At 42.9% G+C, this 27,973-nt stretch overlaps 1 protein-coding gene across 1 annotated transcript; it reads left to right on the plus strand.

Moving 5' to 3' along the window:
* Nucleotides 1-27,973, plus strand: opn4xb (opsin 4xb). Its single transcript, XM_039000808.1, has 9 exons — nucleotides 1-170; nucleotides 18,328-18,461; nucleotides 18,972-19,175; nucleotides 19,454-19,625; nucleotides 22,750-22,911; nucleotides 25,999-26,106; nucleotides 26,294-26,456; nucleotides 27,117-27,236; nucleotides 27,581-27,973. Exons 1-9 carry the CDS (start codon nucleotides 1-3, stop codon nucleotides 27,971-27,973), a joined length of 1,626 nt encoding a protein of 541 aa, XP_038856736.1.

Here is a 27,973-nt window from a genome sequence, read left to right on the forward strand (position 1 = left end):
ATGGTCCAGGGCCAGGCGAGCAACATGGAGGAACAGCATCAAGTCCAGCACAGCTTCTTCAAGAAGGTGGACGTCCCAGACCATGTCCACTACATCGTGGCCTTCTTCGTGTGTATCATTGGAACACTGGGGGTGACAGGGAACGCATTGGTCATGTTCGCTTTCTGGAGGTTAGTGACTGGCAGAGGGAAAGCATGGGGGATGATTTGCTACAGGTTTACAGTCACTCAGAGAGTCTATCGTGAATGAGGAGAATACAATGCTATGGTCTTTTTTTGGTCTATCAAATTCAATTAAATATTATCTGGAGCTCTTTCAAAGTTAATTTACATTTCCAGGGGGCATTGTTTGTCAACATTGTGTAATATTTACTTCCTTCTCTGTTAGTTAGAGTTGATTCGGCCTCAGTGGTCTTGTTCATTTCTGTCGATGTTACCAAAGTGAGCGGATGGGAGTCAAATGTGGTCATTTTCAAGGAATGGAAGGGACTGAATGAACATTGCAATATGGGGGTATGCAACAGGTAGTGCAAGATAATGGTGCGTGCAGTGTAGTGTGCTGTCTAACGATTTTCCATATGACGCAGAATTTAGAAAATCTATTTGAGTTGTACTCCTGGGGACAGGACCTAAATAAAGAAAAGTCAGCACGATAAGCTCTGGCTGCTGACTGAAATGCAGTTGTTTGTGCACTCCATTAGCCTGTAGCCACAGCTGCTCTCTGTGCTCCATTTATGGAAGCTTAAAGAGGCAATCTGCAGTTCAAACAGTAACTGTGCGGCACCACGCCTCTGTTTTGGTAAAAACCTGAGGGACGGGGCTGTAGAAATGTAACCACTCTCAGATTCATAGACAGAGCTATGGATGCAAAGACTGACCATCCATGGTATCAAAACTATACTTTTTTGACCATGTTTTGAGGATATGCAGTGTTTGTTTACATTTACATTGACATATACATTGAGGTAAAAACAAGTTTATATTTTGTGTTCTGATGAGGTACGGCAGTTGAACTAAGCTCATGAGGTTATTTATAAGTTACATTTTTCAAGAACCAATGGGTATACTGTATATCATGAATTTAAAGTCCAAAATGCACGACGCAATGTTGCCTCACTGAGGAGAGAGTCCAGTTAACAGTTAACAGTTCCTGAAAAAGGAGGGGAAAAGCCTCCCGGGGCATAAACATGACTATCGCATTTGATTACTTGTTACTTGGATATTTTTAAAATTGCATTGCTGGACTTTAGAGGGAATAGGCTTACATTTTGTTCCCTGCCCAACACATATTTTAAGGGTAAAAAAAAAAACAGCAGGCCTAACCATATTTATGGTTTACACTTTGTCCTGGTCCAAGTTTATTTTTTCTTTATAGAGCAAAGTAATATTCTGCATTGCATGTCACAGGACTGTTTTTCTTACTGTAAAACATAGTAAAGCACCCCTGCTATAAAACAAAATTACAATGTAGCTGGCACCTCTGTATGTTACTGTAAATTTACAGGGACATTTTGTAATGTGTAGTCAACTTGTCATTGTCTTGTATTGCCAGAATTATAAGTCTTCGGCCTATTCTTATAACTAGTCTCATCAATCATTTTCAGACTTGATCAATTATTCAAGTTGTCATTAAACACTTTCTTATTAGTGTAATGTATTAATTCATTACACTCAGGTGTCAATAGAACCAATTGTTTTGGGACAACAACAAAAAACAGGCTGTCTAGACTCACTTTAGAATTATAGCATCATTAGATATACTGTGTGTACATATAACTATGAATAAAGTCACAGATAGTAAACAGTAGCAGCAGCATATGTGATGAGTCAAAAAAGGCCTTTCTCTGACACCGCCTGGTGTAGAGGTCCTGGATGGCAGATAGATTGGCCCCAGTGATGTACTGGGCCGTACGCACTACCCTCTGTAGTGCCTTGCGGTCGGAAGCCAAGCAGTTGCCATACCAGGCAGTGATGCAGCCAGTCAGGATGCTCTCGATGGTGCAGCTGTATAACTTTTAGAGGATCTGAATGCCATATCTTTTCAGCCTCCTGGAAGAGGAGCCCTCTTCACGACTGTGTTGGTGTGTTTTGACCATGATAGGTCCTTAAGGATGTGGCCACCGAGAAACTTGAAGCTCTCCCCTACAGCCTCATTGATGTGAATGGGGGTGTGCTCGGCCCTCCGTTTCCTGTAGTCCATGATCAACTCCTTTGTCTTGCTGACATTGAAGCAGAGGTTGTTGTCCTGGCACCACACTGCCAGGTCTCAGTCTTCCTCCATATAGGCTGTCTCATCGTCGTTGGTGATCAGGCTACCACTGTCTTGCAGATTGGAGTGCAATAGAGATTGTGTCTGTTGGGGAAGTATGTGAATCGAAGTGGGTCTAGGGTGTCTGGGATGATGGTCTTGATGTGAGCCATGACCAGCCTTTCAAAGTATAATAATAATATAATCATTTAGATAGGTTACCATGGTGTTCTCAGGCACAGGGACTATGGTTGTCTTCTTGAAACTTGTAGGTATTACAGACTGGGTCAGGGAGAGGTTGAAAATGTCAGTGAAGACACTTGCTAGCTGGTCAATGCATGCTCTGAGTATGCGTCCTGGTAATTCGTCTGGCCCTGCGGCCTTGGGAATGTCAACCTAGTCGTCCGGAACAGCTGGTGCTCTCACCCATGGTTCAGTTTTGCTTCCTCGAATCGAGCATAGAATATATTTAGTTTTTCTGGTACAGTAGGCTCGCGTCCCTGGGCAGCTTGTGGCTGGGTTTCCCATTGTAATCCGTGCATCAGAGCTTGTGTAGTAAGATTTGATCTTAGTCCTGTATTGATGCTTTGCCTGTTTGATGGTTTGTCAGGAAGGCGTAGCAGGATTTTCTATAAGCGTCTTTGATTTGTGTCCCGCTCCTTGGAAGCGGCAGCTCTAGCCTTTAGCTCAATGTGGATGTTGACTGTAATGCATGGCTTCTGGTTGGGATATGGGTCACTGTAGGGATTACATCGTTGATGCACTTATTGATGAAGCCAGTGACTGATGTGATAAACTCCTCAATACCATTGGATGAGTCCCGGGAACATATTTCAGTCTGTACTAGCGAAAGTCCTGTAGCGTAGCATCCACGTCATCTGACCACTTCCCTATTGAGCGAGTCACTGGTACTTCCTGCTTTAGTTTTTGCTTGTAAGCAGGAATCAGGAGGATAGAGTTTTGGTCAGATTTGCCAAATGGAGGGTGAGGGAGAGCTTTGTATGCATCTCTGTATGTGGAGTAAATGTGATCTGGAGTTTTTTCACCTCTAGTTGCACAGGTGACATGCTGGTAGAAATAAGGTCAAACGGATTTCAGTTTTCCTGCATTAAAATCACCGGCCACTAGGAGCGCCGCCTCTGGATGAGCATTTTCTTGTTTGCTTATGGCCCTATACAGCTCATTGAGTGCCATCATCGGTTTGTGATGACAGTTACGAAAAATATACTATAGATGAAAACTCTATTGGTAAATAGTATGGTCTACTGCTTATCATGAGGTATTCTAACTCAGGCGAGCAGAACCTCGAGACTTAATATTAGAGATCGTGCACTAGCTGTTGTTTTACAAAGAGACATGTACCACCCCCATTGAGCTTACCCGACGCTGCCGTTCTGTCCTGCCGATGCATAGAAAAAACAGCTTCAGTCCTTGCTCAGCCATGTTTCCGAGAAACATAGGATATTGCAGTTCTTCAGGTCCTGTTGATAGGATAGTCTCAAACGGAGCTTGTCCAGTTTGTTCTCTAGTGATTGTACATTCGCCAATAGAACAGAGGGTAGAGGTGGATTATTTACTCATCGCTGGAGTTTAATCAACCCTTACGTCAGCCTTTATGTCACAGTCTCTTTCTCTTCCGAGTGTCGGGGATCAGGGCCTGGTCCGGACTGAGCAGTATGTCCTGTGCTGCCGCCTCGTTCAAGTAGAAATCTTCATCCAAATTGAGGTTAGTGATCGCTGTTCTGATGTCCAGAAGCTCTTTTCGGTCAAAGGAAACGATGGCTGAAACATTATGTACAAAAAAAGTTACGGTCAGTGAAAAAAAATACACAAAATAGAGGATGTGGTCAGAAGCCCATAAAACATCCCTATACATTTCAGACCTGGGTTCAAATACATGTGTTGGTTTATGTATAACATGATGTATTTTAGTTTATGTATAACAGTATGTATTTATGTTCATGTATAACAGTATGTATTAGTACTTGAAGTAGTTGTAAATACATTCCAACATTTAACTACTAGTATTTTCAAACAAACGTTGTTTAAATACTTACTTAAATACAGTAAATAGTAGTTGAACCCAGTTCAGGTAGCCATTGCTACTATTGCCTGTTATAAGCAGTGGGGTAAAGTACTTAAGTAAAAATACTTTAAAGTACTGTTTTAGTAGTTTTTTGGAGTAGCTGTACTTTACTTTACTAAAGCCCCATATACTACCCACCACTGCGACCTGTATGCTCTCGTTGGCTGGCCCTCGCTTCATATTCGTCGCCAAACCAAATCACTGAAGCTGTAGACTCATATCTCCCTCACTAACTTTAAGCATCAGCTGTCAGAACAGCTCACAGATCACTGCATCTGTACATAGCCCATCTGTAAATAGCCCATCCAACTACCTCATCCCCATGTTGTTATTTATTTATTTATCTTTTGCACCCCAGTATCTCTACTTGCACATTCATCTTCTGCACATCTATCACTCCAGTGTTTAATTGCTAAATTGTAATTACTTCGCCACTACGGCCTATTTTTTGCCTTACCTCCCTAATCTCACCTCATTTGCACACAATGTATATAGATTTTTTTCCCTATTATGTTATTGACTGTACGTTTGTTTATTCCATGTGTAACTCTGTGTTGTTGTTTGTGTCGCACTGCTTTGCTTTATGTTGGCCAGGTCGCAGTTGTAAATGAGAACTTGTTCTCAACTGGCCTACCTGGTTAAATAAAGGTGAAATAAAAAAAATAATTAAAAATACTCATTCCTAATGAAAATAATGTACTTTTTACTACATACATTTTCCCTGACACCCAAAATTACTTGTTACATTTTGAATGCTTAGCAGGACAGAAAATTATCCAATGCCTACTGCCTCTGATCTGGCGGACTCAATAAATACAAATGCTTAGTTTGTAAAATATTTCTGAGTGTGTCCCTGGCTCTCCGTAAAATGTTCAAATCATGAAAATCGTTTGGTTTGCTTAATATAAGGAATGTGAAATGATTTATACTTTTACTTTTGATACTTAAATATATTTTAGCAATAACATTTACTTTTCAAACTTAAGTAGATTTAAAACCAAATACTTTTAGACTTTTACTCAAGTAGTATTTTACTGGGTGACTTTCACTTTTACTTGAGTCATTAGCTATTAAAGTATATTTACTTTTATTCAGGTATGACAACTGGGTACTTTTTCCACCACTGGATATAAGGAGAAAGGGCCATGCATGTTAGTACATTTGGTCAAGAAAAGTTGGTCATGCGTGATCAGATGATGCTCTGATCCAGAAAGAGTATTGCCGTCCTACTCTTCCCCTGGTCTTGTCTATTATTTTATTGAAGTTAATTGATTTCTGAAATTAGGTCAGGTCCCAAGGTAGAAGGTATTACCGAAAGCTTTTATATTTTCAGCTCTCCTCCAGATTAAATGGCCTCTTCGAACAATTGTTCCATACATGGTGCTGCATGCATTTATTAAGTCAGAACACAGTCACGTACGTAAATACTGCTGCTACTCGCTGTTTATTATCGATGCATAGTCACTTTACCCCTACCTACATGTACATATTACCTCGACTATACTGTATCGCCGCTCACTGACTCGGTACTGATTCCCCCTGTATATAGCCTCGTTATTGTTATTTTATTGTGTTACTTTTTTATAATTTTGAACTTTAGTTTATTTGGTAAATATTTTCTTAACTCTTTCTTGAACTGTACTGTTGGTTAAGGGCTTGTAAGTAAGCATTTCATGGTAAGGTTTACACGTTGTATTCGGCGCATGTGACTAATAAAGTTTGATTTGATGCACTCTATAAAAGATAGGGAGCAGTCTGCGGGTAGAAGGGGTGACATTTTACTGTGCATGAGGATCAATGACAGACTGTTTTCATGTGTTGTGTTTGGTGTCATATTGGCTTAGATATCATGGTAGGGCGATTTGAATTTAACATTTTCAAATAGTAAAATCACAACAATGGCTTCAGATCAAAGTCTACGTTGAGACCGAAGGGAGCAAAGATCTTTAAATTAAAGATCCAGGCAGCCTCTCGTTTTAACAATATATTGTCAAGGTCACCCCCTCACTGAAGGAGGGTGACGTGTTCGATGCCGATATAACGTAGGGACGAAATAGAGTGGTTCGCTTCCAAGAAGTGGGCCGCAACTGGGTATGTGGAGTTTTTGCACCTAATGATGCTATTATGCTCCGAGATACGTACCTTTAATTTGTGCTTCATTTTACCCACATAATTTTTACCACAAGGACAAGTTATAAGATAAATAAATGCCTTATTGGAGCATGTGATAAGACCTTTGATTGGGATCTGTTTCCCTGTTTGGGGGTGTTTGAAGGATCTACATTTGTAAGTGCCATTGCATTTCCAGTTTCCATCCAGTAGAGGCGCATAGATGTTGTGTGGGGGTATTTTGGGGTGGTAAATCAGAGTTTACCAATTGATCTCAGAGGTTTCTGCACCGCAGGAATACGACCAAGAGAGGGTCCGGAAACGCATTGCCGATACTGTCATCGAATCTTAGAATGTGCCAGTGTTTGTGAACGATTCCCTTAATTTGTTCAAAGCACTTTTAATAGGTGGTAGTAAGAACACAATAATGCTTCTTTTTGCGAGACTGTCCTTGAAAGACATCATGCCTCAATTTGTTTTGGATTTTATCAATGGCAGTACTAATCTGACCATTTTTGTACCCCCTCTACTTGAATGCAAATTCCTTTGATTCGACAGAACTGGCTGTCGGGCAAACTGTTTTTCAAAGGAAGTGGGTGACAGCTATCAGCCCTCAACAAACTGTTACGATCAGTAGATTTCCTGTAAAGATCAGTGTATAGAACATTATCTTCACACAAGATCATAAGATCAAGGAAACTTATTTGTCAGATTGCATAGTAAATCTCAGGTGCTCAGAACAAGAGTTAAGAAAAGCATGGAACGCCTCGATGTAACGTCCTGACCAGAGTTCTTATGTGTTTTGCTTGTTTAGTGTTGGTCAGGACGTGAGCTGGGTGGGAATTCTATGTTGTGTGTCTAGTTCGTCTGTTTCTGTGTTCAGCCTAATATGGTTCTCAATCAGAGACAGCTGTCAATCGTTGTCCCTGATTGAGAATCATATATAGGTGGCTTGTTTTGTGTTGGGGATTGTGGGTGGTTGTTTCCTGTCTCTGTGTTTTGTCTGCACCAGATAGGTCTGTCTCGGTTTTTTCACATTTGTTATTTTGTATGTTGTTTGTAGTGTTTCACTTGTTCTTTAATTAAACATGTTGAACACTAGCCGCGCTGCACTTTGGTCCTCTCCTTCACCCCTGGAAGAAAGCCGTTACAGAACCACCCACCAAACTCGGACCAAGCAGCGTGGCAACAGGCAACAGCGGCAGCAGCAGCAGCAGCGGGAGCTAGCAAGGCAGAGTGGCTGGAAGCCCGAGAGGCTCCCCCAAAAATTTCTTGGGGGGGGGAACACGGGGAGTATGGCTGGGTCAAGTGGGAGATTTGAGCCAGTTCCCCGTGCTTACCAGAAGGAGCAGTGGGCTAAATTGAGGTACGAGTCGGAGAATGTGGAGGAGTTATTGGACAGATTGGAGGAAAGTGAAAGGATGGGAGATTATGAGACATTTGATGAGTTGTTGGTGATATTGGGGGAGAGCGAAGAGAGAGAGATGTTGGTTTGGCGTAGTATACACGGTACTCGCCCTGAGGTGTGTGATTACCGTGGAGAGCGGGAGTACGGGCAGACACCGTGTTATGCGGAAGAGCGCACGGTGTCTCCTGTACGTGTGCTTAGCCCGGTGCGGGTTATTCCACCTCCCCGCACTGGACGGGCTAGATTGGGCATTGAGCCAGGTGTCATGAAGCCGGCTCAACGTATCTGGCCTCCAGTACGTCTCCTCGGGCCGGCATACATGGCACCAGCCTTACGCATGGTGTCCCCGGTTCGCCAACACAGCCCAGTGCGGGTTATTCTACCTCCCCGCACTGGGCGGGCTACGGGGAGCATACAACCAGGTAAGGTTGGGCAGGCTCAGTGCTCAAGGGAGCCAGTACGCCTGCACGGTCCGGTATATCCGGCGCCACCTTCCCGCCCCAGCCCAGTACCATCAGTGCCTACACCACGCACCAGGCTTCCTGTGCGTCTCCAGAGCCCTGTTACTCCTCCACGCACTAGCCCTATGGTGCGTGTCTTCAGCCCGGTACCACCAGTTCCGGCACCACGCACCAAGCCTCCTGTGCGTCTCCAGAGCCCTGTTCCTCCTCCACGCACTCTCCCTATGGTGCGCGTCTCCAGCCCAGTACCTCCAGTTCCGGCACCACGCATCAAGCCTCCTGTGCGTCTCCAGAGCCCTGTACGCACTGTTCCTTCTCCCCGCACTCGCCCTGAGGTGCGTGCCCTCAGCCCGGTACCTCCAGTTCCGGTACCACGCACCAGGCCTATAGTGCGCCTCAAGAGTCCAGTGTGCCCTGTTCCTGTTCCCCGCACTAGCCTAGAGGTGCGTGTCTCCAGTCCGGTACCACCAGTTCCGGCACCACGCACCAGGCCTACTGTGCGCCTCAGCAGGTCAGAGTCGGCCGTCTGCCCAACGCCGCCTGCACTGCTCGTCTGTCCAGCGCCGTCTGAGCTGCCTGCCTGCCCAGCACCATCTGAGCCATCCGTCTGCCCAGCGCCGTCTGAGCCATCCGTCTGCCCAGCGCCGTCTGAGCCATCCGTCTGCCCAGCGCCGTCTGAGCCATCCGTCTGCCCAGCGCCGTCTGAGCCATCCGTCTGCCCAGCGCCATCTGAGCCATCCGTCTGCCCAGCGCCATCTGAGCCATCCGTCTGCCCAGCGCCATCTGAGCCATCCGTCTGCCACGAGCCTTCAGAGCCGCCCGTCTGTCCCGAGCCATTAGAGCCGTCCGCCAGTCAGGAGCCGCTAGAGCCGTCCGTCAGTCAGGAGCTGCCAGAACCGCCAGCCAGTCAGGAGCTGCCAGAGCCGCCAGCCAGTCAGGAGCTGCCAGAGCCGCCAGCCAGTCAGGAGCTGCCAGAGCCGCCAGCCAGTCAGGAGCTGCCAGAGCCGCCAGCCAGTCAGGAGCTGTCAGAGCCGCCAGCCAGTCAGGAGCTGTCAGAGCCGCCAGCCAGTCAGGAGCTGCCAGAGCTGCCCTCCAGTCATGAGCTGCCCTACAGTCATGAGCTGCCCTACAGTCATGAGCTGCCCTTCAGTCATGAGCTGCCCCACAGTCATGAGCTGCCCTCCAGTCATGAGCTGACCTCCAGTCATGAGCTGACCTCCAGTCCGGAGCTGCCACTCAGTCCGGAGCTGCCACCCAGTCCGGAGCTGCCACCCAGTCCGGAGCTGCCACCCAGTCCGGAGCTGCCACCCAGTCCGGAGCTGCCACCCAGTCCGGAGCTGCCACCCAGTCCGGAGCTGCCACTCAGTCCGGAGCTGCCACTCAGTCCGGAGCTGCCATTCAGTCCGGAGCTGCCATTCGTCCTGAGCTGCCCCTCTGTCCTGAGCTACCTCTCTGTCCTGAGCTACCTCTCTGTCCTGAGCTACCTCTCTGTCCTGAGCTACCTCTCTGTCCTGAGCTACCTCTCTGTCCTGAGCTACCTCTCTGTCCTGAGCTACCTCCTAAATCATGTGGGGGCCTTGGGGAGGATTCTTAGGCCAAGGTCGTGGGCGAGGGTCGCCACTCAAAGGACGCTAAGGAGGGGGACAAAGACAGTGGTGGAGTGGTGTCCTCGTCCACCGCCGGAGCCGCCACCGCGGACAGATGCCCACCCAGACCCTCCCCTTGAGTTTTAGGGGTGCGTTCGGAGTCCGCACCTCAGGGGGGGGGGGGGGTACTGTAACGTCCTGACCAGAGTTCTTCTGTGTTTTGCTTGTTTAGTGTTGGTCAGGACGTGAGCTGGGTGGGAATTCTATGTTGTGTGTCTAGTTCGTCTGTTTCTGTGTTCAGCCTAATATGGTTCTCAATCAGAGATAGCTGTCAATCGTTGTCCCTGATTGAGAATCATATATAGGTGGCTTGTTTTGTGTTGGGGATTGTGGGTGGTTGTTTCCTGTCTCTGTGTTTTGTCTGCACCAGATAGGTCTGTCTCGGTTTTTTCACATTTGTTATTTTGTATGTTGTTTGTAGTGTTTCACTTGTTCTTTAATTAAACATGTTGAACACTAGCCGCGCTGCACTTTGGTCCTCTCCTTCACCCCTGGAAGAAAGCCGTTACACTCGAGCTGTTTTGCATCACCCCTCCACAGAACAAAAATATCATCAATGGACCGTTTCCAAATAATATTGTTTGTCAAGAAAATATTTTTGAGAGGATTGAGAATGGACTGTTTCTCCATGTAACCCACGTACAAATTAGCATAGTTAGGAGCCATAGGGGATCCCATAGCAGTACCCTTTGTCTGAATAAAGAAATAATTTAGAAACATTAAGTAGTTGTGTGTGAGTACTATTTAAGCTAATGTTATAATGCATACACGGACGGTAGTTCATTAGGGTCACGTTGCAGAAGAAAATGTTCCATGACTTTAATACCGCCCTCATGTGGAATATTTGTGTATAACGACTCAACAGTAACTTATATCCCACCTTCTTCCACAAAACATAGCTAGCTAGCTACCTAGCTAAGTAAAGTTCATAGTCAACATCAAACTTTGGGAAACTGCCACGCTGCTCATTTATAATACATCAGGCAAAGGGCATTGTTAAAGTTGGCCTTTGATGTTATTCAAAGGCAGCTTTTCCAACTGAAACTTGTGCTTTAATGAAAGGAAAACAAAGTTGATGGTTTTCTATTCCCTGAAAGTAAACAGATGGAGTCACTTGCAGATGTTAACTATAACAGGCCAGCAAATTGACAGGGTCACCTCCTATAAGTATCTTGGGATTTGGTTAGATGAAAAGTCGAATTTTAAACAGCATATTGATAACTTGACCAAGAAACTGAAGTTGAAATTGGATTTCTATTGGGTTTGGGTTTCAGGAACAAATCTTGTTTTTCAATGTTAGTCAGAAAATATCTTGTTCAAAGCACTGTTTTTTAATCAGTGCTGGATTATGGTGAGATTGTCTATATGCAGGCCTCAGCAAGTACCTCGAAAACTCTGGACACAGTGTATCATGGTGCTTTAAGATCTATTACCAATGCTAGATCACTGACCCATCACTGTGATCTGTATGCTATGCTGCAATGGACCTCTCTCCCCACCAGGAGACTAAAGCACTGGTACACTTTAATGTGTACAAAGCATTGATAGGACACCTCCCTTTGTATCTCTGTTCCTTACTGACCAGATTAGTCACTCAATACAGTTTTCGTTCAGTCGCTGCTGTCTGTTCCTAAGGCTAGAACTGAGATGGGGAAACAATCTTTTCCCATAATGCCCCTTCATCCTGGAACTTCAGAAGATTTTAAAGTTAGGGGAGTTAGTGTCCTTGTCTGTTTTTAAGACTCTCATCGACAACACTGTTTGTGACAACTGTAGTTGTTTCTAATCTTCAATTGTATCTTTAATTTGTGACACTTTGTCTTTTGTGTGTATTCCGCATTTTTCTGTAATGTTTTATGGACACGCTGCTATTTTCCTGTTTTGACTTCTTGCCAGGTCGCCCTCGCAAAATAGGTTTTTAACCTCAATGGGTTTTACCTGGTTAAATAAAGGTAAAACATTTTTTTTTAAAGAATTGCTCATCTAATGTTAGCTAATCATTATAATCCAAATTTGCGCTGACTGATCAATAGTGTCAAGTTACTTTTCAGTGTCTTCACAAAAATGAGAATTTGCCATCCACATAAGTAGCATCATTGCTTGCTAATGCAACTGAAGCTGTGTGCAGTCAAAATAAAATGCCATGCTTGCTAACTTGGTTAGAGATAACTCTATAACTGGCCTAACTGTATACAGTGCATTCGGAAAGTATTCAGACCCCTTGACTTTTTCCACATTTTGTTACGTTACAGCTTTATTCTTAAATGGATTATATATATTTTTTCCTTCGTCAATTTACATACAATACCCCATAATGACAAAGCAAAAACAGCCATTGTTTTGCCATTTTTCCTAATGTAATAAAAATAAACAACTGAAATATCACATTTACATAAGTATTCAGACCCATTACTCAGTACTTTGTTGAAGCACCTTTGGCAGTGATTACAGCCTTGAGTCTTTTTGGGTATGACCCTACAAGCTTGACAGACCTGTATTTGGGGAGATTCTCCCATTCTTCTCTGCAGATCCTCTCAAGACCTGTCAGGTTGGATGGGGAGAGTCGCTGCACAGCTATTTTCAGGTCTCGCCAGAGATGTTCAATCGGGTTCAAGTCCGGGCTCTTGCTGGGCCACTCAAGGACATTCAGAGACTTGTCCCAAAGCCACTCCTGCATTGTCTTGGTTGTGTGCTTAGGGTTGTTGTCCTGTTGGAAGGTGAACCTTCGCCCCAGTCTGAGGTCCTGAGCACTCTGGAGCAGGTTTTCATCTTGCTCCACTCATCTTTCCTTTGATCCTGACTAGTCTCCAGTCCCTCCCGCTGATAAACATCCCCACAGCATGATGCTGCCACCACCATGCTTCACCGTAGGGATGGTGCCAGGTTTCCTCCAGATGTGACGCTTGGCATTCATACCAAAGAGTTCAATCATGGTTTCATCAGACCAGAGAATCTTGTTTCTCATGGTCTGAGAGTCTTTAGGTGCCTTATGGCAAACTCCAAGCTGCTGTCATGTGCCTTTTCCTGGTGGCTTTCATCTGGCCACTCTACCATAAAGGCCTGATTTGGAGGAGTGCTGCAGAGATGATTGTCCTTCTGGAAGGTTCTCCCATCTCCACAGAGGAACTCTGGAACTCTGTCAGAGTGACAATAGGGTTGTTGGTCACCTCACTGACCAAGTACGTTCTCTCCCGATTGCTCAGTTTGGCCGGGTGGACAGCTCTCGGAAGAGTCTTGGTGGTTCCAAACTTCTTCCATTTAAGGATGACGGAGGACCCACTGTGTTCTTGGGGACCTTCAATGCTGAATAAATGTTTTTGTACCCTTCTCAAGGTCTGTGCCTAGACACAATCTCATCTCTGAGCTCCACGGACAATGCATTCAACCTCATGGCTTGGTTTTTGCTCTGACATGCACTGTCAACTGTGGGACCTTATATAGACAGGTGTGTGCCTTTCCAAATCATGTCCAATCAATTGAATTTACCACAGGTGGACTCCAATCCAGTTGTAAAAACATCTCAAGGATGATCAATGGAAACAGGATGCACCTGAGCTCAATTTCGAGTCTCATAGCAAAGGGTTTGAATACTTATGTAAATAAGTTATTTCTGTTTATTTTTTAAAAACCTTTTCTCAATAGGGGGTGCTGTTTTCACTTTGTAAAAATTTCGTTCCCAAATTAAACTGCCTCGTACTCAATTCTTGCTCGTACAATATGCATATTATTATTACTATTGGATAGAAAACACTCTCTAGTTTCTAAAACCGTTTGAATTATATCTGTGAGTAAAACAGAACTCAAGTTGGAGCAAACTTCCTGTCAGGAAGTGAGAAATCTGAAATCAGTCAGTCTGTTCTAGGGTCAGTTTATTAATTTGCATGTCTTCTATTGGTCGACATGCACTGCATAGGCCTTCCCCTAGATGTCAGCAAGCAGTGAGAATTGGAATGGAGTTGCTAGGCAGATCTGAGGCCATATAAAAGTCTTGGTACGTGGGGTACATTCTTTTCAACATTCGCCATGACGCAAGACAGACCTCAGGATGGCGTTCTGGAAAGCTCTCGTTATAGGCCTTAGATATATCCGGCTCTGATTTTATTCGATATAGGTGTTAAGAACGTCATAATGTAGTTATTTTAAACCGAGTTATATCATTTTATATCAGTATATTGCGATTTTTGGAATTTTCTTAGTGCTGCGTTATAGTGAGTTGGGCACGTCTTCGCCACATGGCTAATGTTTACTGCTAATTCCAAAGTTGAAGGCGACAATCTACAACCGAGCAACGATTCTTATGGACAAAGGACAACTTGCCCAAGATTCTGATGAAAGCTCATCAAAAAGTAAGAACTATTTATGATGTTAATTCGTTGTTCTGTTAAAAATGTAAAACTCCTATTCCGCCATTAATTTCGGTGCGGTCTCGCTTTAACGCACGCTGTATGTCGTAGTAACGTTAATTTAAAAAATCTAACACAGCGGTTGCATTAAGAACTAATGTATCTTTCATTTGCTGTCCAACCTGTATTTTTTTAGTCAAGTTTATGATTAGTTAATGATTAGATTAGGTGCCTCTCCCAAGATTTCTCCCGACATTTTGTTGGCAGCTTGGCTACTATTCTCATTGTATAACCACGATTTGTGCCGCTAAATATGCACATTTTTTAACAAACTCTATATGTATTGTGTAATATGATGTTATAGGACTGTCATCTGAAGAAGTTTGAGAAGGTTAGTGAAAAAATTAATATATTTTGCTGGTTTATTCGTTATCGCTATTGTTGGCTTGAATCAATGCTGTTGTGTGGTTGGCTATTGTAGTAAGCTAATATAATGCTATATTGTGTTTTCGCTGTAAAACACTTAAAAAATCTGAAATATTGGCTGGATTCACAAGATCTTTGTCTTTCATTTGCTGTACGCTGTGTATTTTTCATAAATGTTTTATGATGAGTATTTAGGTAATTCACGTTGGTCTCTGTAGTTATTCTAGTTGCTTTGGTGAGAGTTGTGGTGGCTGCAATGTAAAACTATGATTTATACCTGAAATATGCAAATTTTTCTAACAAAACATATGCTATACAATAAATATGTTATCAGACTGTCATCTGATGAAGTTGTTTCTTGGTTAGTGACTATTTATATCTTTATTTGGTCGAAATTGTGATAGCTACCTATGCAGGAAAAAAATGGTGGGAAAAAAAAGTTGTGTCTTTTGCTATCGTGGTTAGCTAATAGAAATACATATTGTGTCTTCCCTGTAAAACATTTTAAAAATCAGAAATGATGGCTGGATTCACAAGATGTGTATCTTTCATCTGGTGTCTTGGACTTGTGATTTAATGATATTTAGATGCTAGTATTTACTTGTGGCGCTATGCTAGGCTATGCTAGTCAGCTTTTTTACTGATGAGGGTGCTCCCGGATCCGGGATTGTGACCAAGTAGAAGTTTTAATATACATTTGCTCAAATTTCTAAAACCCTGTTGTCACTTTGTCATTATGGGGTATTGTGTGTAGATTGATGAGAAAAAGTTTTTATAACGTTTATAATAAACGTTCAATCGGTACTGAGTGAATTAACAACAAAAACATTGTGCAACGAAATCTTTCTGTCATCACCAGATTGTCCAGTTAAATAGAGTGTGAAGTTGACATGTTTATAACACGGTTCGTAGTTTAACGGTCAGTGTCACTGCCTTCGGACCTGAAGGAGGGTACATTTTGACCACTCTCTTTAGTGTATAGTTTTGACACACAGTGCTTATTTGTATTTATTAAAATAACCTTTGGGTTTGTGGAGTGGCAGGCAAGTGGCAGTGAGTGTGGTGGTGTGTTTTACTGTGTGCATCTTCCTAGAACGAAGGAGAGACCAGCTCTCAGATCCTCAAGGAAGAAAGGGGTCATTGCTCTCATCCCCGAGATGCACGCCATCCCTACAGTACTGCCCAGGGACACTGTGCTTTATGTCAGAGTGACGGATTGAGGGCATGCGCCTGTCACAGAGAAATGCAAGCTGGCCCATGTGGAACTGACAAACAACTTATGCCAATTCAAATGCACGCTCATGGTACTTCGCACACTATCAATAGTTAAAATGAATGTTCTGTTCCAAATCTGTGAGTACTCCCACCGGTTTTCATATTTACTGTTTACTGCCATTTATTAATGAAGACAATTCTTTTACTGGAGTTGGACAGCTGTGTACAGCATTACTTAGGACATCTGTAGCTGAAGTTTTGTGTTCAAGAATGTAGAACACTTATCCAGTTTCAGATTTGCAAATATGTCTATCATTTTTTGGCACTTGTCTAATGACTGTATTTTACAGGTGTTTTTCAACAGGTGTTTCTCAACAGTTTGTCATTTGTAGCAGTGTTTGTATCAGGAGTTGCTCTTGATGATCCACAGCGTTATTAATGCTTTTCTGTTCAAACCCAGTGCTACCACACCTGATTCTACCACTCAGCTGTTCATCCAGACCTCAGCTGTTCATCCAGACCTCAGCTGATCATCCAGACCTCAGCTGATCATCCAGACCTCAGCTGTTCATCCAGACCTCAGCTGATCATCCAGACCTCAGCTGTATATCCAGACCTCAGCTGATCATCCAGACCTCAGCTGTTCATCCAGACCTCAGCTGTTCATCCAGACCTCAGCTGTTCATCCAGACCTCAGCTGTTCATCCAGACCTCAGCTGTTCATCCAGACCTCAGCTGTTCATCCAGACCTCAGCTGTTCATCCAGATCTCAGCTGTTCATCCAGACCTCAGCTGTTCATCCAGACCTCCGCTGTTCATCCAGACCTCAGCTGTTCATCCAGACCTCAGCTGTTCATCCAGACCTCAGCTGTTCATCCAGACCTCAGCTGATCATCCAGACCTCAGCTGTTCATTCAGACCTCAGCTGTTCATCCAGACCTCAGCTGATCATCCAGACCTCAGCTGTTCATCCAGACCTCAGCTGATCATCCAGACCTCAGCTGTTCATCCAGACCTCAGCTGTTCATCCAGACCTCAGCTGTTCATCCAGACCTCAGCTGTTCATCCAGACCTCAGCTGTTCATCCAGACCTCAGCTGATCATCCAGACCTCAGCTGTTCATTCAGACCTCAGCTGTTCATCCAGACCTCAGCTGATCATCCAGACCTCAGCTGTTCATCCAGACCTCAGCTGTTCATCCAGACCTCAGCTGATCATCCAGACCTCAGCTGTTCATCGAGACCATGAACTGGGCTTGAACAAAAAAGCCTGCATAAACCTGTATCTTGTCAAGAGCAATTGTGGCCATCCCTGAATTGTAGTTCCAAAGTTGACTATATCTGATGAATGTACATTTGGTTGTACATTTTATATTTAGTGATAACTCACCTTTGTTTACAGGTAATGCAGTACTAGGCCTTTTTTCAGTAAACTATAAGGTACATTTTCATGTAAATAGTTAATGGGTACATGTTGATTATGTGTGTATTTTACAGGAGTTTTCTTGATTGTCTTATTTAGAGATCAGAGAATATTTTCCCAGTTTACTCCATATTGGCTGAAATGGGTTTCTGTTTTTTTGCTTCACTCTGGAAAATCAGCTGTTAATATTAACTAAAATACAAATAACTACATTATTTTTGTTGCCATTTGTCATTATTGTGTACTTTTACTTAACTTTTATTGCTGTGTTATGCTGTATTATACTGTTGTATTAATAATGTTGCATAATCACCTTGGAAATTAAAAACAAAAAACTACATTTTAAGTGACAATAGGCATTGGTCTGAAGTCGAAACAGAAAGGAAAGTCACGACCACAATGCCTATTCCACCCATGCTCTACCAAGGTTTTCCAGCACCACAATGTCTATTCCATCCATGCTCTACCAAGGTTTTTCAGCACACAGCTTTGACCTACTACAGTAGCTACGTCCGTATTGTACTTCAAAATATGTGTTACCAGATTGCTTAGGATTCAAACCTTGTCAAACAGCCTAATTTGGTATTTTATTAGGATCCCCATTAGCTGTTGAAAAAGCAGCAGTTACTGTTCCTGGGGTCCACACAAAACATGAAACATGACATAATACAGAACATCAATAGACAAGAACAGCTCAAGGACAGAACTACAAAGATTTTTTTTAAAGGTACACGTAGCCTACACATCAATACATACACACAAACTATCTAGGTCAAATAGGGGAGAGACGTTGTGGTGAGGTGTTGCTTTATCTCATGTGAATTTCCTTTCTTTTTTCAGCTTCAGACCAATGTCTATTCTCACTTAAAACATTTTTTAGTTTTGTATAGGCCTATGCCATTTGTGTGCTCGTGGATTTGAAATGTGGTTTGGCATAATATATTCCCACCTACCTGTGTTACAGTAATAAGAAGCTGCGCAATCTGCCCAACTACTTCATCATGAACCAGGCGGTGAGCGACTTCCTCATGGCTTTCACACAGTCGCCCATCTTCTTCATTAACTGTCTCTATAAAGAGTGGATTTTTGGCGAGTACGGTAAGTCATTATCCCCCTTTCTCTCCTGTTTTTCACCGCACCATCTCATCACCAAACATTGGTTGTCATATAGTTCAAAAAAATTGTGCAAAATTTACCGTAAACCTCATTATAATCTAGCAGCTGGATATAATTATAAACTTTTATTCAACAATGTGCGCTATAAAAGAGGCTACTATTTACGTATTGCTCAGTTTACTAAACTCTAGTTAGATAATCGTCTCCTATTAATGCACATTGTTGAAAAATTATTTCAATTAAATCTCACTGTGGGACTATGAGGTTTATGGTATTTCTTTGCACAATATGTTTTTGGGGCACTACGGAAATGTTGCCCATTGTATTCAACCACCATGGTGGACGGTGAAAGGAAACTCCCGAAGAGGAACACAAAGCATTCTTTGTTGCTATTTGTTCATGTTTGATAATTGATCATTTTCTATCGACGGTTACAATCTGAATCTCTGAACATTGTTGGTCTTGACCTGCATTTGAACTGTGTGTCTGCAGGATGCAAAATGTATGCCTTCTGTGGGGCTCTCTTTGGCATCACCTCCATGATCAACCTGTTGGCTATCTCCATTGACCGCTATCTGGTCATCACCCAGCCCCTCAAGGCCCTTGGCCGGTCGTCAAGGCGTCGGACCACCCTGGCAATACTAATGGTGTGGCTCTACTCTTTTGCCTGGAGTTTTGCCCCACTCGTCGGCTGGAGTAAGTCCTTTCACCAACAACTCAAATTCACATCCTCATATGCTAAGAAGTAAATGTAAAAAGTGATGATTGCCGGGCTGATGGGATCGAGGGTCGCTGGCATCAATATTTCTGCTGTTGTGATCTCGAGCAAAGCATTTAACCACTAAAATGCTTCTTGGGCTGTGGTGCGCCCAACCCATTAAATTAAACATCTATCCTATCCTATCCAAGACATCCAGTACCTGCCAGGACTTACACTATGTGTATTTTTTTGTATTTTGTGTTGGCTCTTACAGGCTCCTATATCCCAGAGGGCCTCATGACTTCCTGCACTTGGGATTATGTCACATACACATACGCCAACCAGAGCTACACCATGATGCTGTGTTGTTTTACTTTCTTCATCCCACTGGGAGTCATCTTCTACTGCTACCTCTTCATGTTCCTGGCCATCCGCACTGCCAGCAGGTGGGACTACTATGCCAGTTTCTTGGGTGGCATAATACTACTAATCATAACAATCATATTATAATCATCATATTATAACTGAGAAGCCACACTCTCTCGGGCTGGGACACCTACATCCACCCAAGACACTAAGCTTAACCCTAACCATGAACCTGTCCCTAAACCTTGCCATGCTTTGTGACATATAACGAATATGTAATTAGATAAGTAACGAAACAAATAATACGTCAGTTTATGTGACATATACTGTAACTACAAATGGTTACACAATGGTTATTCTAGCATAAATTATGTCCCACATCCACCTCAATGAAGGCTAAGAATATATATACTAATGTAACTGTAACATGGAACCGTTTTGCCACAGGACACTTTAGGATCATAGACGATCACTATAATCAGGATGAATTATCAGGATATCCGCAGTGCTGGGCATCCATCCCATAGACAATCTATCCCATAGACAATCACTATAATCAGGATGAATTATCAGGATGTTCACAGTGCTGGGCATCCATCCCATAGACAATCTATCCCATAGACAATCACTATAATCAGGATGAATTATCAGGATATCCGCAGTGCTGGGCATCCATCCCATAGACAATCTATCCCATAGACAATCACTATAATCAGGATGAATTATCAGGATGTCCACAGTGCTGGGCATCCATCCCATAGACAATCTATCCCATAGACAATCACTATAATCAGGATGAATTATCAGGATGTTCACAGTGCTGGGCATCCATCCCATAGACAATCTATCCCATAGACAATCACTATAATCAGGATGAATTATCAGGATGTTCACAGTGCTGGGCATCCATCCCATAGACAATCTATCCCATAGACAATCACTATAATCAGGATGAATTATCAGGATGTCCACAGTGCTGGGCATCCATCCCATAGACAATCTATCCCATAGACAATCACTATAATCAGGATGAATTATCAGGATGTTCACAGTGCTGGGCATCCATCCCATAGACAATCTATCCCATAGACAATCACTATAATCAGGATGAATTATCAGGATGTTCACAGTGCTGGGCATCCATCCCATAGACAATCTATCCCATAGACAATCACTATAATCAGGATGAATTATCAGGATGTCCACAGTGCTGGGCATCCATCCCATAGACAATCTATCCCATAGACAATCACTATAATCAGGATGAATTATCAGGATGTTCACAGTGCTGGGCATCCATCCCATAGACAATCTATCCCATAGACAATCACTATAATCAGGATGAATTATCAGGATGTTCACAGTGCTGGGCATCCATCCCATAGACAATCTATCCCATAGACGATCACTATAATCAGGATGAATTATCAGGATGTTCACAGTGCTGGGCATCCATCCCATAGACAATCTATCCCATAGACAATCACTATAATCAGGATGAATTATCAGGATGTCCACAGTGCTGGGCATCCATCTCATAGCGTGGCCATATTACAGCGGACATCCCGAGTCTATTTGTTCTTTAAACCCTGACAACAACAAAAAACATTGACAATATTACATAACATGTTTACATGTATGTCATGTAAACACTCCGGCAATGCCCCGCCGTAGCCAATCAAATGCCATGCTTCGAGACATTCAGGGAGGGAGGGAAATGCCAGCTATTGCTGCTTCACCTCCTTCCACACCAGTGGCGGTCTGTGCCGTTTAAGATGAGGGAGGACAGTTTTTATTTTCATGAGCATGGCCTTATTAAGCAATAAGGCACAGAGGAGATGGAGACAGTAAAGAGAGTACAGATCAGAGACTTGGAGTGGGATTAGTGAGCTGTCAGCCTCTAGTAAAGATGAGGTCAAGCGTATTGCCTGCCTTGTAAATTGGAGGGGATTGGGAAAGGGGGAGGTCAAAAAAGGCAAGAAGGGGAAAGAAAGAGTTGGAAAGAAATGAATCGAAAGCAGACGTCGGGAGGTTGAGACCCGGAATTCCACATGGGTTGTGTGCGCAGGGTACACTATATCAGAAGGGTTGCAGGCAGGGGGTGGAGAGCGTCTGGAAAGCATACAGGGAGAGGAATTAACACGTATAGAAAACACACACATAATTACCAAAGCTACAAAAGAGCAAAATGAGACCAGAAAATTACTAGGTACTCAAGTGAGAGAGTGGTGAGAGAGTGGCCCCTTAATCCTGATTGGTGTGTCAACAATCATCTGCAAGTTATGAGCATTCAGCAGTTCACACACCAAGTAGGACACTGGGAAGACAGGCAGCACTTACGTAGATGGTCCCAGCTGGCAAAAAGACAGCACAAAACAACAACAGATGAAGAACAAAAATGAGAATTTACTTCTCAGTCCTGGGGATATCAGGAATCCTCTAACTACAGAATGAACCTACTGGGCAAATACTAAGTGCACATTGTCCATAACCTTTACAAAAGGTAAGCCTGTGGTCTGAACAGATAATTCAAAAGTTCTGCTCCTTCCTATAACTTGCAGGGAACACAATGTATGATCTATACTTGGCATGTAGGTTTCTCACTTATGGGTGGCACAACTTGGAACTTGGGGGAGGGGAATGGGCAGGGTATATGCAAATGAAATACTTGTACTGTTACTATCGTTAAAAAACTTGACTGTTTTTTTCTTGACTGTTTTCTGTAGTATTTTTGCTGACGTTACTGTAATATTTACTACAGTGTTTTTTTTGCGGATGATACTATTGTATTTACTATAGAATTTTACAGTATACTACAACCAGTGGCGGCTGGTGGGAGGAGCTATAGGAGGATGGGCTCATTGTAATGGCCGGAATGGAATCAATGGAACAGTATCAAACACATCAAAAATACGGAAACCACATGTTTGACTCTGTTCCAACTATTATATTCCAGCCAGTACAATGAGCCCGTCCTCCTATAGCTCCTCCCACCAGCCTCCACTGAATGCAACATTCTCTAGTAAGTACTACAATTGATCGAGAGATACTACAGTGTGTAGTATATTATTCTACAGTATACTACAGTTTTCTATAGTAAGTACTGTAGTATTCTATAGTAAACTGTAGTATTTCTTTCATGTGTGTTGTCCTTTGTGTCATTGTTTCCACCTAACAGACAGGCTCCTCTGTTTGTTCCTGCAGGGAAGTAGAGAACTTGGGGACACAAGTGAGGAAATGCACACTGATCCAGCAGAAGAGCATTAGGAATGAGTGGAAGCTGGCCAAAATCGCCTTTGTGGTCATTGTTGTGTATGTGCTGTCCTGGTCGCCGTATGCCACCGTCACCATGATATCCTGGGCAGGGTAAGTATATACAAAATATATAAAAGCTTGGGTGACCTCGACTAACCTATACCCCCACACATTGACTCGGTACCGGTAGCCCCTGTACATAGCCTTGCTATTGTTATTTTATTGTGTTGCTTTTTATTTAATTTTTTACTTTAGTTTATTTAGTAAATATTTTCTTAACTATATTTCTTGAACTTGCATTGTTGGTTAAGGGCTTGTAAGTAAGTATTTCACGGTAAGGTGAAATGCTTACTTGTATTCGGCGCATTTGATTTGATTTATTTGATTTGATTTGACATATACACTACCGTTCAAAAAGTTTGGGGTCATTAGAAATGTCCTTGTTTTTGAAAGAAAACCAGCATCCCGGAGTTGCCTCTTCACTGTCGACGTTGAGACTGGTGTTTTGTGGGTACTATTTAATGAAGCTGCCAGTTGAGGACTTGTGAGGCCTCTGTTTCTCAAACTGAACACTCTAATGTACTTGTCCTCTTGCTCAGTTGTGCACCGGGGTCTCCCACTCCTCTTTCTATTCTGGTTAGAGACAGTTTTATTTTGTATTTTTTATTTCACCTTTATTTAACCAGGTAGGCAAGTTGAGAACAAGATCTCATTTACAATTGCGACCTGGCCAAGATAATGCAAAGCAGTTTGACACATACAACAACACAGAGTTACACATGGAGTAAAACAAACATACAGTCAATAATACAGTAGAAAAAGTCTATATACAATTTGAGCAAATGAGGTGAGATAAGGGAGGTAAAGGCAAAAAAAGACCATGGTGGCGAGGTAAATACAATATAGCAAGTAAAACACTGGAATGGCAGATTTGCAGTGGAAGAATGTGCAAAGTAGAAATATAAATAATGGGGTGCAAAGGAGCTAAATAAATAAATAAATAAATACAGTAGGGGAAGAGGTAGTTGTTTGGGCTAAATTATAGATGGGCTATGTACAGGTGCAGTAATCTGTGAGCTGCTCTGACAGCTGGTGCTTAAAGCTAGTGAGGGAGATGTGTTTCCAGTTTCAGAGATTTTTGTAGTTCGTTCCAGTCATTGGCAGCAGAGAACTGGAAGGAGAGGCGGCCAAAGGATGAATTGGCTTTGGGGGTGACCAGAGAGATACACCTGCTGGAGCGCGTGCTACAGGTGGGTGCTGCTATGGTGACCAGCGAGCTGAGATAAGGGGGGACTTTATCTAGCAGGGTCTTGTAGATGACCTGGAACCAGTGGGTTTGGCGACGAGTATGAAGCGAAGGCCAGCCAACGAGAGCGTACAGGTTGCAGTGGTGGGTAGTATATGGGGCTTTGGTGACAAAACGGATGGCACTGTGATAGACTGCATCCAATTTATTGAGTAGGGTATTGGAGGCTATTTTGTAAATGACATCGCCGAAGTCGAGGATCGGTAGGATGGTCAGTTTTACGAGAGTATGTTTGGCAACATGAGTGAAGGATGCTTTGTTGCGATATAGGAAGCCAATTCTAGATTTAGCTTTGGATTGGAGATGTTTGATGTGAGTCTGGAAGGAGAGTTTACAGTCTAACCAGACACCTAGGTATTTGTAGTTGTCCACATATTCTAAGTCTGAACCATCCAGAGTAGTGATGCTGGACGGGCAGGTCCAGGCAGCGATCGGTTGAAGAGCATGCATTTAGTTTTACTTGTATTTAAGAGCAGATGGAGGCCACGGAAGGAGAGTTGTATGGCATTGAAGCTCGTCTGGAGGGTTGTTAACACAGTGTCCAAAGAAGGGCCAGAAGTATACAGTATACAGTTTGCGCTGTTCTGTGAAGGGAGTAGTACACAGTGTTGTACGAGATCTTCAGTTTCTTGGCAATTTCTCACATGGAATAGCCTTCATTTCTCAGAACAAGAATAGACTGACGAGTTTCAGAAGTAAGGTCTTTGTTTCTGGCCATTTTGAGCCTGTAAACGAACCCACAAATGCTGATGTTCCAGATACTCAACTAGTCTAAAGAAGGCCAGTTTTATTGCTTCTTTAATCAGAACAACAGTTTTCAGCTGTGCTAACAAAGTTGCAAAAGGGTTTTCTAATGATCAGTTAGCCTTTTAAAATGATAAACTTGGATTAGCTAACACAACGTGCCATTGGAACACAGGAGTGATGGTTGCTGATAATGGGCCTCTGTACGCCTATGCAGATATTCCATTAAAAAATCTGCCGTTTCCAGCTACAATAGTAATTTACAACATTAACAATGTCAACACTATATTTCTGATCAATTTGATGTTATTTTAATGAACATAAAAATGGCTTTTCTTTCAAAAACAAGGAAGTTTCTTAGTGACCCCAAACTTTTGAATGGTAGTGCATATCTACAATGGCTATATGTAATTATTTGTGACATCATCTAATGTAGCAATGTCCAGGTTTCCAAGATACTAGCGTAGCCTCTGCTGGATGTTTATTGTGTGTACGTCCATAGAACAATACTGTAATATATTTCTAGAGCTACTGAATGTACCGTGTGTGGGCATATTTGTCTTACGTTGCCTTTTTGATGAACATGCCTTGAGTGATATTTTTATTTTCACTAGCTTTACATTCAGATCATTCTGAGGTATTCTGCACTTTTCAAGATTAGATTTACCAACAAACTTGACATTTCTGTTCTTGTTTCCAAAAATGTGGGGGATTTTCTTGGTTTCTATAAGAATATGTCAAATCCTGGGAATTAATTCCAGCCCCACCGCCCCCTCTCTCTCTGTCACCTCTCTCATTTCCAATATATCTCTGTCACCCCCAAAAAGTTAAAATACCCCCCCCAAAAAATTATAAAAAATATATATATAAAATTGAAAGATTCAAATTAAAAACATTCAACAACTAGGTAACTAACCTCTTCTCCTCGTTAATTGAATAAAATTGTCATGAAATCTTTAGCCATGTGTTTTTCCCATTACTACTGAGACAGAGACTTCGTTATATAACATTTAAATATTTCTCTCCATCTGTACTGGAAGGTACATAAACCCTGGTCCAGCTGTTGATAGATGTTTTGGATAATCCTAACCATTACACTGCCTTCGTTACTGGATAATGGAGAGATTACTTGTCTTCTGTCTTTTCAGACACGCCAACATTCTATCACCGTACTCCAAAGCCGTACCTGCAGTTATAGCAAAAGCCTCTACCATCTACAACCCTTTTATTTATGCCATTATACACACAAAGTACAGGTAAACTACTGTGTGTTATGAACATCCAATGAATGAATTAATTCATTAATAAATAAGCAAACAAATGACTGAATAGATGTGTTTTATCAACCCTGACTAGGAAAATTCACTTTGCTCTGTGCAACTGTAAAAAAAAATAAAAAAATACGTGTTTCAAATGTTTTTTGGTCCTCCATGTCATCTACAGGGCCACATTGGCAGAGAAGGTACCTTGTTTGAGATGTCTGTCACCGAGAAAGGGCAAAAAGGACTTCAACAGCGAGTCATCCTTCCGAGATTCCACTATCAGCAGGCAGTCGTCCGTCTCTAGGAACCATTTCTGCGCCACATCCTCCATCTCCTCCAGTATGGTAAGGTGTAGGCTGAAGCTGGGTCAGTTGTGCATTTCACCCCATGAATGGTTAAGGTTATGATTGTGGGAGGGGAAGCTGATCCTAGATCTGTACCTAGCGGAAACTTCACCCTGGAGCTAAAGTAAGATCAATGGCGTAGGTTTGACTTCAGGTCAACATTATCATTATCAATATTATCATTCCCTACGGCAGAACTTCACTGTAAACTACTGGCATTCAACAACCATATGAGATCGACATGGACATTTTTTAATATATTTTGAAGCTCTACATTGTTACAAACAAATGTTCAGATGGACCCAAAAAACATAAACAATGGGGTCATTTAAATTTAGACCAAAATAGAGCACACAGGGTCAACGTTTAAACACTGCAGTTTAAGGAGGGAGGACACTGTTTATTTCCAACATATTAGAATGGGGGGTTTTCTGTTGCTGTAGGTGAAACAAATTAAATGTTGTCTAATATAAGCACTGATCCTAGACAAGGCATTGTGCCATGTGGGTCTTTTCTTGGCTCGACCCCGCTGCTACCCTCACAGGCATCTCAGAAGAATCCTCTTTGCTTTTTGAAGATTATGGCTCCCTCAGGTTTTTCTTGTCAAAAGTTGAGAGAGAAAAAAGTAGAACTAAATCCATATATGGTTCCTGACTACAGGTGTTTGGAGATGTGGTGCTGGATCCTCCAGAGCGTAACCACGCCTCCTTCAGAAGCACCTCGTCCTTTCAAATGCCCAAAGACAAATGTTGCAAGACCAAGATTATTTGTGCCGCAGAGGTGAGAGAGCAGAGATACTTGCGGTGTTGTTTGCCTTTTATTTTGTCATTGGTTTGGTATTTCTCCCTCACAACATCATGTTGTGACCACACATTGATCTGAATTGTACTAGTTGATTGGTGGACATTATGGTGCCTTTATGCCGTTTAGAAAACATTTTATCCAAATATAGTAGTACATATATTTTTTTTCCTCATATGGGTGGCCCCAGCGGGAATCAAACCCACAACCCTAGTGTTGCAAGCACCATGCTTTACCAACTGAGCCACACGGGACCACATGAAACCTCAGCCCTGTATTTACTGTTGTCATGACCATGCTCTACTCATGTATCTGTGTTTCAGCCCAGCCACGCACTGAAGAAGTCTATGAGCGCCAGTGAACACGAGGTAGTGTCTGGCTCCGTCTGCATGGCAGCCGTCCCCCTGCTGGCCTTATCGAAGAGGAGCCAGAGTGTCCAGCTAACCAATGGAGGAGAGATGACAGAGAGCGAAAGCGGCAGCGAGCGCAGGAGCACCTTGGACTCTCCTAGTTTACGAGCCCAGCTTTCTCACCTCTCCAGTATCCCGCAAATCATCATCAGCCCAACGTCGGAGAGCAGCTTAATGTCAGATGACAACTTGTCCTTAGTGGAGAAGCAGGGAGCCATGATGAGTCACGGGGAGGGAGAACTGCTGGTGGGGCTGCGGAGCTGTTCTTCAGAGCTACTGGAGTCAGTGGAAAGATTCCTCTCCTGA

The sequence above is a fragment of the Salvelinus namaycush genome, chromosome 1 (assembly GCF_016432855.1).
Source record: "Salvelinus namaycush isolate Seneca chromosome 1, SaNama_1.0, whole genome shotgun sequence".
In the NCBI taxonomy this organism is placed as follows: domain Eukaryota; kingdom Metazoa; phylum Chordata; class Actinopteri; order Salmoniformes; family Salmonidae; genus Salvelinus; species Salvelinus namaycush.

Coding starts and splice junctions, on each gene's coding strand:
- opn4xb (XM_039000808.1), top strand. CDS start 1: ATGGTCCAGGGCCAGGCGAGCAACATGGAGGAACAGCATCAAGTCCAG. Junction 19,626..22,749: donor GCCATCCGCACTGCCAGCAG/GTGGGACTACTA, acceptor TTGTTCCTGCAG/GGAAGTAGAGAACTTGGGGA. Junction 22,912..25,998: donor ACCATGATATCCTGGGCAGG/GTAAGTATATAC, acceptor CTGTCTTTTCAG/ACACGCCAACATTCTATCAC.